Below are 12,465 nucleotides of genomic sequence, written 5' to 3'. Positions count from 1 at the left end.
AATAGTTGTTTTTTTTGTTTTTCCAAACTCAAATAACATGTGAAATATTTAGGTCGAATTTAAAAAAAATAAAAAATGTATAAAATATTTTTAGTTATTTTTTAAAACAGTTTTTTTCGATTATCTCAGAATGTGTCAAATGACACATACGATTTATTGAATATGCAGCGACGATATATTAAAATTTAGAATTTGCTGTTACGTGTGGTTTTCTCACACCTTACACTTTTTAATGTCTTCCCATCACGCTCTCTCCCAAACTTTTACATAATATGTTTTCTCTCACGCGTTACAGACAGATAAATCAAGACAAATAATGTAATGTAATTTTTACTATTTGGACTTAACCTTGCCCAACCTATGCTGTCAAGTGATATTACGCAGGAACTTATTATTATATTTAAATTATTCCATCATAAAACCAGCAATGCGATCTCTAATTAAAATTTCATTACTTAGGTACCGGTAAAATAACAGATTTTGTGAAGTCAGTGAAATATATTATATTTTTAAAAGTTATATATTGTATAATTTTGAAAAATCACAGATAATTTGATAACTACATCCGAATTTGGAATACATATCGTCGGCTTACTATGCAAACCTTTTATGTCTTGTCTTAGAAAAAAGTTCGGGAGGAGAGAGTTAAAACGTATTATTTAAAGTGCATTCTTTTTTGATATATCATAAATTTAAAACTATTTTATTTATAAAAGAATTGTAATAAATAAAACGTTTTAACTCTCTCCTGAACTTTTTTCTAAAACAGACATAGAAGGTTGGCATAGTAAGCTGACGACGTTTAGTTTCACTTGGTAAAAAAGATTATATTTTTTATTCAATTTGCTTTATGTAAGTCTTCCAATTATTTCTGATTCATGATAGTTAGTATAAGTCTTAGGATCAACAAGTATGGCCCGCCAAATAAGTATTGATACTATCCTTCAATACAGATATTTTGATTTCTTTTTCAGAAAAAAATTCCTCACAGGCAGGTGTCATTTGATGTTGCATTGTTACTTTTTCTTTCAATATGACAGCCCTATCAGCAAGTGCTATGTGCATAAGTTGATCTAGTATAATAAAGTACAACTAGGAATGTCTTATTTCAAATCTCATTTGGATGACCAATATATTTTCAACTTTTTTTTTTTTAATATATATATTCTAACCAAAGTCTCGAATGTTTATGAGTATATAATTGATGTATAGAGATTAGGCGAACGGCTAGGAATCAGATCCCATCTTTAGAGGACACTAGTGCTAGAGGGAGGATCGTGGGATCCAAATTTAAAAAAATAAAACAATATTAGGGAGAAATGAATACACATAGTTTATTTGTCAAATCTCAGATTATGAAGAATTGATCGTATACAGTATTACATGTAACAAATTTCATATATATATACCAGAAGGACATCATCACAACAACAAAACATACAATATTCAATTATTTTTTATTATTTTGTTCGTATACAATGTTAGATATATCGTTTATTATTTATTCAGTGCCCCAACCCGCCCGCCGAACGCCAACCGCGGGCCGGCGCCAACTTATATATAGATTTATATAAAAGACCACTCGAGAGTTTGAAGTATACGTATCAATTTGTTCAATATATTATACCGAAACCTTATAAAAACATTTATGTACGCGTTTTGATATTCAATGCGCATTATTTACAATCAGCCATCATATAAAAGCTGCCATTCATAAAATCATACACTAAACTAGCACAAATGCTGACAACCTAAAAACTGCTGACTGCCAACATTTTCAAAATGTTGTCAGTAATTAATATTGAATTCCAGATTAAACGTGTTTCTATACACAGAGAACATATTAGATATAATACTATTTTGTTGTTTTTAAAGATATTCATAATATTCTAATTATTGACATTTGAATAATTTAAACCCATTAATAGTCTGACTAAGCTTTTTAAAAAATATATAAAAGGCATCAGAGTGATAGAATACTGTTCCTTATGGCGTGGTCTTTGTCACACCTTAAACAGATTTATTGAAGTGCATGACTGTATAGGTAAATCACTCTACAGTGGCACAATAGGCGATTCGCTGATATATTAGAATCGTTTGCTGCAATGCCTGCTTCTACACCAGCAAACAATACCACCACAACTGCAAGCCGGCTTTCAGTGTGCCCACGGTGCCATTGTATACTAATTTATCTATAAGGATTTTTTTTCCTAACTCAGAAACCAATCTCAAAATAGATATCCTCAAATATTATTAAATATAATGAATTTCTCCAGTAAATTTCTTTAACTCGATTTCTAATGAAATTATTAAATAATAATCAATGATTACCATACGCATGTAATGTGAAACAATAATTTAAATTGAACGAAAAAGATCTTTAAATTAAAAATATCGCTGATGTTAAAATTTCATTTGAATACAACCAATTACTATCGTAATATGTAGTACTCTCTTATAAAAACTGTTTGAAATGTTTTTTTGATGATAGTAATGGTAAATTACTATCAGCACAAAAGTATTCAACAACAAATGACATCAATTTCTACAGCAGGTAGATTAGCTATGTTTAGCAAGATTTTAATGTAATTTTCAATTGAATGTAATTACAGAACTTTTCTCTCATATTCTTCCTTATTTTGATGTAGAAATACGCTAATCTGTCAAATATAATAACACTAAAATCATTTTTAAATATCTATTCTAGTCCTTTCAGAGGAGGTTTCAACAAAATTGTTGTACATAACTATGAGACTTAAAACAGTAAACCTAATCGTAATTTCTAGATCACTAAAGCATCGCAAATTGTTCCTAGTGACAATTAAGTACATAGTAATATTAAATTCACATTAAAATGTTCCTAACAACATCAACTGAATGTGCTCACATTTTATATAACATTCGTTGAATGTGTCATTTAGAAATAAAATTGTTCCAAAAGAGACTGAAATGAATAGATTCGTCAATTTGATCATTAATAATATGTTAGATAGGTCAACGTATAATGAAAATACATAATAAAAAGAGAGTAATCAAACTATATAAAAACTCATTCTTTATTTATTGCACATGAGTTCACAGATAAAACCCCTTTTTTTCAATATAATTACAATTATTTTATGATGAAAAAATATCTAAATGTCACATGAATAAAAGCATAAAAATAGATCATTTTTATGTTGTACATAATTAAAATACAACCACCATGCATTAATTTCACACAAAACAGACAGACTTTAAAAACTAATATCAGACAAAACATAAATAGGTCATTTTTAAAATACAATCAGCTGGAAAGATAGAATTTCATGTCAATAATAAAATTCCACAAACAAATTGGCCTCATTCACATTAACTATATACAGCTAATTTCAGCTGCCATTAATTTTTCGTTTCCTGATTTACTTTTGAGAATTTTATAGTGATTGGTTGGATTAACTATGTAAAAAATTATTTCATATTTGGATGAAATTAATTTTATCTACGATAAGCCGTTGAATAAAATATACCTGCACAATATAGCAATTACACATGTATTCCATTTCTAAGTTTGGAAGAGTTAGTTATTGACATTATTTGGCTTCAGTTGATTTGACTTTCAAGCCCAAAAAATATGCAATACAATACAATCGCAGCCTATGAAAACTTCATAACACATTCAAATTTGGCAAACACATGAAGAACTGAATGATAAATCAAAGAAAAAGTTTCATCCAACCAATCGGTCAGTCACATTTAGTTAAAAGACAATTCGTCACGCTCAGAAGACTTATGGCGACAGATCCTGGTGCATGGGATCGTAAGGCATGGTGGAATCATAGGGCTGGGGCGGGTCGTAAGCAGGCGCACCCAGCGAGTATCCCATAGAGTCTTGCGGGGCGGGAGACATCATCGGTGTTGCCGTGCCGGATGCCGGGCCCATCGAGTAAGGGGAAGCTCCTGGAAACAAAGCATCTTCCTTTTTAACGATCGAATCTATAGAAAAAATCATTTACTTTATATTATTATGTTGACTTTCAATAAATTACAACAATTTCTCACCATACATCCAAACAGAAAGGGCTATTTCAAAAATATGTCATCAATGGGTTTCGATCATATAGGTATTATCCTAATTTCATTACCTACAGAACTTTGCACAAGGATCATTTCTGACAATGTTGTTACACTATTTGGTACAAAGAAAGTCTTTGGGTAGACTCCGTTAACATTATTGCCATTCATGCAAAAGTCAATATCAGCAGAAACGTAGATGGAATCAACAATTTTAAACACTGTAAGAGGCTTTTTTTGGCTAAATTACTGTTATTGCATTCAGAATATAGTTTTTATTTCTTTGCTTAGTATAGGTTATTTATCAGGAATCTACATTAAGGCATGGTCTAAAAAGATAGTGGCTAGGCGATGCGCGGATTGCGGGTCGCGGGTGCAAATGACGCATGCCGAACGAAATATAAGAATAATAATAATTTGTCATATAAATCCAACATGCATCCAATTAATATTCTGTTTATTGTTCTATTAGTAACAATAATAATATATTCATTGACTTTTTCAAGTAAATAGGTAACGTTTTTAGTCATCTTTAAACGATTTAAGAATTAATACCCTCGTCGCCATCACGAAACAAATTGACGTATTCACACCTCGACGTTCGCTCAATGCCAGCGAGTCCAAAATTTCGTCGCGCCTATAGTTAAAAATTATTTGCCGTTTCACTGATGTATCGTCTTAATAACTCATTTGAATTGGATTTTAAACTATCCATGGCAATGACTTTTGTACTTTCGTTTTTGACAAACATTTCGGACCCCAATGAAGTAATGAACTTCCTAAAAAGACCCACAGCAGCATTTAGTGAACTTATTGGAGTTTTAAAATACATATTTGATGTAGTAATAAATGACTATTGTAATAATTCTACAAAATGGTTTAAGTTAAGTACATTGAATTTTACAACCAAATCAAGACCAGAAAAACCAAATTGAAACTGTTGTATTAACCCTTTTACTCCCACGGGGCCGATATTTCGGCCCACCATACCTATGCGAAAACTCCATCTGGGCCGATCCATCGGCCGAAAGTTTGGAACCAAATTTACGATTTATTCCAAATTTTTTCCCGTCATATTTCGTCTGGTGTAGACAAAGCATTATATTCACTGTGTGTTGAGTGTGAGTAACATTTATTTTAGTGTCTGCTTTATTTATAATTATGTCACACCCTATTAACTCACAAGTCATAATTGCTCTGCTGTCGAACTTGAGACCAAAGAGGGTCATAAAAATAATAAAACATTATTTTTATGACACATTTTAAATTCTGATATTTCTTTTAGTTTTATGATTCATATATCACATTACAAAATGAAGTTTGTAATTTTTGAACTAACAATGGTACTTTTCGTAAGATGGTGAAAAAATACATGAATATAAATATTATTATAAATGATTTAGTGCTTTGAGACTTATTTTTTGAAATTACTTCATTCCATATCACTCATATCAGTTAGTGGTCGATACTATATCGAATTCTCTTGCGATTTCGTGAATTGAATAATATTCTTGAATACCTTGGACACTATACGATTTTTTTTGATTACTTTATAAAAATTCTATTTCATAGATAAATAATAATTTGTTTATTTTTTTTTCTGTTACTACATAAGGATAGATTATATTATAAAATTTGATAAATCAATTATAAATAAAAAAATGTTGTCACACTTGTTTTGTTGTTCAAACATAGTTTTATCCGTTCATTTCTAAATAAATATTGATACATTATTTTTTTCTTTTGTTTTATTGATGTAAACTATCAATATTATTACTTATTATTGCTTTATACACCATTGAGAACACACAAAAAAAGTTTCAAATTTTTAAAACATGTGTAGAATTAGTTATTTAAAAAAAACTAAATCGACGATTTTTTGTCAAAAAACGCTTGGGAGTTTTCGCATATGCTAGGCTAAATCAGCTGGGAGTAAAAGAGTTAATATCTGTGCGACCTGCTGTATTGTACGTTAAGAAAGACCACTTTCGGGAAATCACAATTTAAGATTTCACAGCTGCTTGTCAATAGGCATTCGGCTTTTTGGATTTTGAAATTTCAAGTTTCTGTTTTGAATCATAAAAAAGCGAAATGGCTTTGAAAAACATGATACTTTTAGTATCAAACCTATACACATTACTCATTTTCTACAAAATCGTACATATGACACACTGGCTGCATAAGCCAGGGATGGCCACACTTTTTTTCTAGGATCGACTAGTTGATAAAATTATTTATGGCGATCGACTGATATCACTCGTAATTATATCATGCGAGAACAATAAAAACCCAATTTTTATAATTCAAATATGTAAACAGATATTTAATACATTTAAAAAATAATGATATGAAAATATCGAATTAGTGACAATAATATAATTATGTATTTCACTCCTAAAAAAAATTAAGACCACATTAACTGTAATTTGACATAGTTACACAATTTGCCTGTGTATCGAATATTAGAAATCTTAAAATTAATTTTTTATTTTCATCCGAAACTTTGCATTGCATATTTTCAGCAATTTTGTCATATTGTTCGTGATATGTAGTTACCGCTAAACGTAAGCACACAGTCAAATTATCATTAGTCAATCGTGAGCGATACTTCGTTTTCACTGCATTCATTGAAGAGAAAGCCGATTCGCAAAGATATGTTACAACCAAATATGCTGCAACTTTCCAAAGATGTGGATATTTGTTTTCACAAATTAGGCTCCAAAAATTATGAAGACTTAAAGCTCTGGCTTTCAGGACCACATCGCATTTTATTATCAATATTTCTCCTTCAAGTGTGGCAAGGTGTGTAGAATCGATATCTAATAAAACACTAATTTTTATGGCTATTTCTTCCGCGTTTATGCTATCATTAAATGGGAACGACATAAATGCAGCATCATCTTCTAATTTAGAGAAATCCTTAAATCTTACTAACCGGTCCTGTGCCAAAGCGAACTAGTTCGCGGATATGGCCGGGTGTACAGTGCCAGCCATACAAAAAACGCGAACTTATTCGCTTGTCTTTGAAGACAGAATGCCAGTCTCAGGCCAGAATACTGGTCCAAAAATGAGACATTTAGCATAAATGATTGGTAAGTGTTTATGATAAACTTTCTCAACATATTTAAAAAAATGTTTTTTTTTGCTAAAAACATTCGCAGCCTCTCACTTGCCGCCACACAAAACCTCCCGGCACTTAATGGGTTACGTTGTATTATGCAAAATCTCAAAAAATTATGCATATCTTCACACTCGGACCTCATATTATCAAAATTTTTAAAATCACATTCCTTTAATTGTTGTTCATACAGTGAAAGTTTGGTTTTAAATGTATTCACTGCGCTACTCAAATCAATTAATGACTTTTTTCCCCCTTGAAGTTGTAGATTCAATTGATTGAATTTTTCTGTAATGTCATCAAGCAACCATGTTTTGTCATCTAGTTCAGTGCTCCGCAACCGGTGTGCCGCGGCACACTGGTATGCCGCAAGACGATGCTAGGTGTGCCGCGGAGCATTGCTTCCAAAAAAACACAAATAATGTTGTATATTATACAATACTTACTTAAGGTGATGTCTCTAGGTAAAGTTGTTATCGAAAAATAGCTAGAAAAGTTTATTAATCGGTAAATATATATTCAAAAGTAATGAGAAAAATAAAATAAAAAATTAAGATGTATCGTGGAGTTCTATATACCAAAAATACGTGTCAAATTCGGTACATTTCTATCGGGTGGTAAGAATGAATGACATAAGATTTATTATCAAAATTACGATAAAAATGTACGTAAATCTATTACCTAGGGAAACGCTAAACGTTAATTGGAATTTATTATATCCTTATATCTTTTTTTTCAAATTTAAAAAACATCGATTTAGAGGTTAGAAAGCATGCAATTAAAATCGAAACATCTCGGTTCAGATGTAATTTATCGCAATAAACGCTTAGCGTTTCTATTAAAAATATTATTTAATAATTTTTAGGCTAGTTATTTAAATTTAATCTTGTATTTTTGTATATTAACAAATCGATTGTAAATAAAATGAATATTTGACAAGACTTTATCGACATATGCTGCTAACGCGGAAATAAATCGAACTATTTTTGAAACAGTACTTGCATAGATTAAAAAATACATACACACACACATACATTGAAAATAAAGGTTCGCCAGGTACGAAGACAAAAACTGTGTTAATTCTGCTGTCAATAATTTTTGTTTGCGATATTGGAGCATATGTCAATGGACTACATATATCAACCTCCACTTTCTGAAATAGTGTTGTGTAATTATTTCAGATATTTATTACTGTTTTGACGTACCTACCTTTTATAAAGCGATTTTAAAATAAATATAGTTTCACAATAATATAAAGAAAGCATACGAGCGAAATGCCTAAGATACTTCTGACACACATCAAATTTAATCTTTGTCTAGTAACTGTACAATTTATCCATATTTATGTTAAGTGTTTAAAATGTTATAAGTAAAAAAAAAATCGTCTATTCACGTGGTAGTCGCGAAAATTATGAACAATATACAATGTTAAAAATAATAAGAATTGTTAAAATTTCTAGTCACAATATTATTCAAAGACAAATTAACCCGATCAAAACAGCCTCGACAAACTTCCACTTCACTAACTTTTGTTCTATTTGTTTATCCTGGATACAGCGGCAAACACATTTTGAAAATAGCCGATATACTGGATTATTTGTTAGTTTGGGTTAGTTTAAGTTAGATTAGGTAATCCTAACAAATAATCCAGTATATAGGCTATTTTCAAAATGTCTTTGCCGCTGTATCCAGGATAACCGACTTGTACCCTAACTTTAATTACATACATACTATTGTACTATATTTGGGCCATCTAACGTTCATTCCTGTCTACGGCCTTAAAATTATTATCTACGTGCCTATATAACTGTATGCCGTCCTGTCAAAAAGTGGAGGTTGATAATTTAGTATGTAGAAAATAGAAGTTATTATTAGTCTCCATAAAATATAGGGTAAACAATTCAGTGAATGAACACATAAGAGGTGAATTTGAAAATAAATTAAATTAAAAACGATTAAATGAACTAAGAAAATTATAACAATAGGTAGGTACAATAAATTGTGTATAACCGTGGTATTACTAATTTTATGCCGTGATGCTTTGATAGTTGAACTTTTCATAATATTTGGATCACTATTTAGTTGCTCATTTATCTGCTACATCATAAAGTCGTAAATATTGTTTTTTTATGAAGCAATCATAAATACAAAAAATTAAGATCTACTTTTCAATCATAGTAGATACCTAGGAATATGGTATAGGTGTTGATAATTTTTAATTATTTATTCGAGATCTTCAGGGAATTACAAAAGTCCACACCTAGAAACCACTGGGCCAATAAGGTTTCTTTTTATATCTCCAAATCCATTTCACTTACACATTTATAGGTAAAATAAATAAAACTATCTTTTATTTTATCTTGCACTGTTCTTTAAAATCGACATTAGATTTTTTCAAAGAAATAACATTCTGTCTTTTTCTTAGAATATTATGTAATCAGTGGTGCACTTACTTCAAATTCTAATTTTTTTTCTTACGTTTTACTATTTTTTTTTTAATTTGTCACTTATTTTGTCCTTGGGTTTGCTTATCAAGATTTGTTCGCATGTTTATTTACGTTTTTTCTTACCTCCAACTTCTTTTTTATTCAATTCGTTGCGTGTCTTACTTTATTCTTATCTCAGATATAGTTAGTTAGTTAATACAAACCGTCCACTCTGTGGAGGCCCATATGAACCCATTAGGATCGGACATGGTTGAAACGAAATGAATTGGGATGTCTATATAATATCGACATTGTCATAATTATAACTACAGTCGAACTCGGTTATTACAATCTCGGACATAGCGAGATCTCGGATGTAATGAGGAAACAGTCGTTGACATTTGGTATATGATTTTCTCCGTACATTTTTATTCACTGTTATAACGAGATACTTATCGGATATACCGAGCTAAAATACTGGTAATGTGTTGATCGTTTAAAGACATTTCGACCCTAAGCAATAAAATCCGATCGGACAGGATGCCGCCGGGGACAGATTACGTTTATGACACTAGTTAAGTGTCTAATTGTTGTTTTCGCCGACAATAAAAATACCTATTCTCTGATATAACGAGTACCGCTTATAACGAGCACATTCAGCCGGTCCAACCTTCCTAGTAATAACCAAGTACAACTGTATATTCCTTATTTTGTTTAATAATAATTCGAATGGCATTTGTTTTGCTATTCATTTCATATCATTCTTTTATTCCACCTCTAGTAGAAATTCGATGTAATTGTCAATTGTACAAGATTAAACTCAATCTTATAAACATTTGTACTTAAATGTTCATTTACTACTATAAATGAATTTTACTGTAGAAAAATATTTATATTAATTCGTATTGACAACGTAAAAAAATCTGGTTCATTGACTGGACAGGATACCCTTGTATTGCCACTGTAAAAAAAACTACGGTAAACAAAATGTAAAAATCATAAACACTTTAAATCAAATCAAATAGACATGTTAGAATTGTAAATATTTTATGGGAAAAATATTAATTGTAAATATTTTTACATAGGTAAGTAAATATATAATAAATTTAAAAGCATTTTTATCAAGCTTATGATTTTTAATATGTGGCGACACACAATATTTTATTTTATTGCCATCTGGTTGCGATCGACGAAAGTTTTTAGTAACACATTTTTAGAAATTCATGGTAGATGCCTTTAGATGGCGTTGAAGTCACATTTGATCGTAAATTGAGGCAAAGAATTCGCCTTAATAGCCAAATTTGCGTACATGGCTGGTAATACATACATTTGAGCACCTGCATGAACTTAATAAAACAATGCAAGGTCGGAATGAAAATATATTGACGTGATCTGATAAATTAGAAAGATTTAAGACAAGATTCTCTACAAATATCCCTAAGGACCTACCAGGCCACCAATGAAAACATGAAATTAATTTTGGATCCATCCCAAAAACATTTAACTTTGCTTCAAAAGAAATGGTACAGTTCGGTTATGAGGAATACAGCGGAAAACACATTTTGAAAATACCCGATATACTGGATTATTTGTTAGATTAACCAAACCAAACCTTACCTAACCTAACCTAAACTAACCCAAACTAACAAATAATCCAGTATATCGGGTATTTTCAAAATGTGTTTTCCGCTGTATTCCTCATAACCGAACTGTACCCTAAAAACTTGTACGATCATTGAAACAAGCTATTTATTGATAATACCAATACATGGGAATAATAATGTACATTTGGTTCTTCGTCGTGTGTTGTCTATTTAATTATTTATCAAATAAGTGGTTATGTAATGTAATTTTGGTGCCCTGGGGGCCCAAGCTCAGGGGTGGCGTGGCAGGTCAAGCAGATAAGTGAGATAAACACAAATTACAAATTTGCTCTAATTGCAAAAAAAGTCGCCTGCGGCGCCGTTTTACTTCGCTGACATTAATATTTTAGCACATACGATTGTGGGATACAATTTATTATTATTGTGTCAATACTCGACAAATTATTATTGTTCACCGACAACTAACCGTTGTTCAAGTACATGAATTAATAAATACAAAAAATTGCTAAACATAGAATCAATACGATTTATTTTACTTCGAACATCATTTGAAAAATGGTATTTTAAAGTATCACACTGTCTTAGTTAGGGGGGCGCCGAAGATTCGGCCTGGGGACCATATTTTGGTGTATACATTGTTTAACGTGTGGTGTGCCGCGGAATTTTGGGAAGACCTTTTGTGTGCCGTGTGTGAGAAAAGGTTGCGGAGCACTGATCTAGTTGATGATATTCTGTTCCCTTCTTTGTTAAATACTGTTAAATTTTAGCTAACATATCTCTGAAAAACTTTGCCGTTTTCCAATCCACATTCTTCTACTAATGATCGAAATTGCCTTCTTTGTAAAGCTGAAGTGTATAATGCAATGATAACTGATAAAAGTGGGTATTGCTTCATCATTCATTTTTACATAAAGTAATAAGCCCAACATGATTCCCAACCATAGCAGGAGCTCTATCAGTCGTTACCGATACTAGTTTATGAATAAGAAATCGAGTATGATTAATATACGACTTAGATTAATATTTATGACTGTATTTCATGATAATAATATGTCATTGATTGAAGACATTATTTCAGTTTTATTTTCCAAATTTTGAAATAATGCCTTCCGGCATTAATAAAACCCTTTTTCCATATTTCACCATCTTCGAAGGGTTTCTTATGTTTCATTAAAACATCTGCTACACCAAAGAAGCCACGGTAGCTGTCTTGGACTTTTCATTAAACTTGGTGAGAAAAGACTTACAAAAGTGTGAAAGTGAG

At 30.9% G+C, this 12,465-nt stretch overlaps 1 protein-coding gene across 4 annotated transcripts in view; it reads right to left on the bottom strand.

Moving 5' to 3' along the window:
* Positions 1-1,310: 1,310 nt before the first annotated feature.
* exd (PBX homeobox extradenticle) overlaps positions 1,311-12,465 on the bottom strand; it is a 30,174-nt gene continuing 19,019 nt past the window's right edge. For 2 of the 4 annotated variants that reach the window (XM_085947066.1, XM_085947067.1), the window contains exon 7: positions 1,311-3,939. Coding sequence is in view for 2 of the 4 variants with exons in the window: in XM_085947064.1 (XP_085803190.1) it covers positions 3,770-3,939 (170 nt within the window). In the remaining 2 variants the exon portion in view is untranslated. The remainder of the gene's footprint in view (positions 3,940-12,465) is intronic. The other 2 variants (XM_085947064.1, XM_085947065.1) reach the window with 1 other exon arrangement.

The sequence above is a fragment of the Rhyacophila brunnea genome, unplaced genomic scaffold (assembly GCF_057557595.1).
Source record: "Rhyacophila brunnea isolate RB1 unplaced genomic scaffold, BYU_Rbru_1.0 scaffold_2, whole genome shotgun sequence".
In the NCBI taxonomy this organism is placed as follows: Eukaryota; Metazoa; Arthropoda; class Insecta; order Trichoptera; family Rhyacophilidae; genus Rhyacophila; species Rhyacophila brunnea.
The sequence above is the reverse complement of the archived record's forward strand: the minus strand, read 5'-3'. Positions and strand labels throughout refer to the sequence as shown.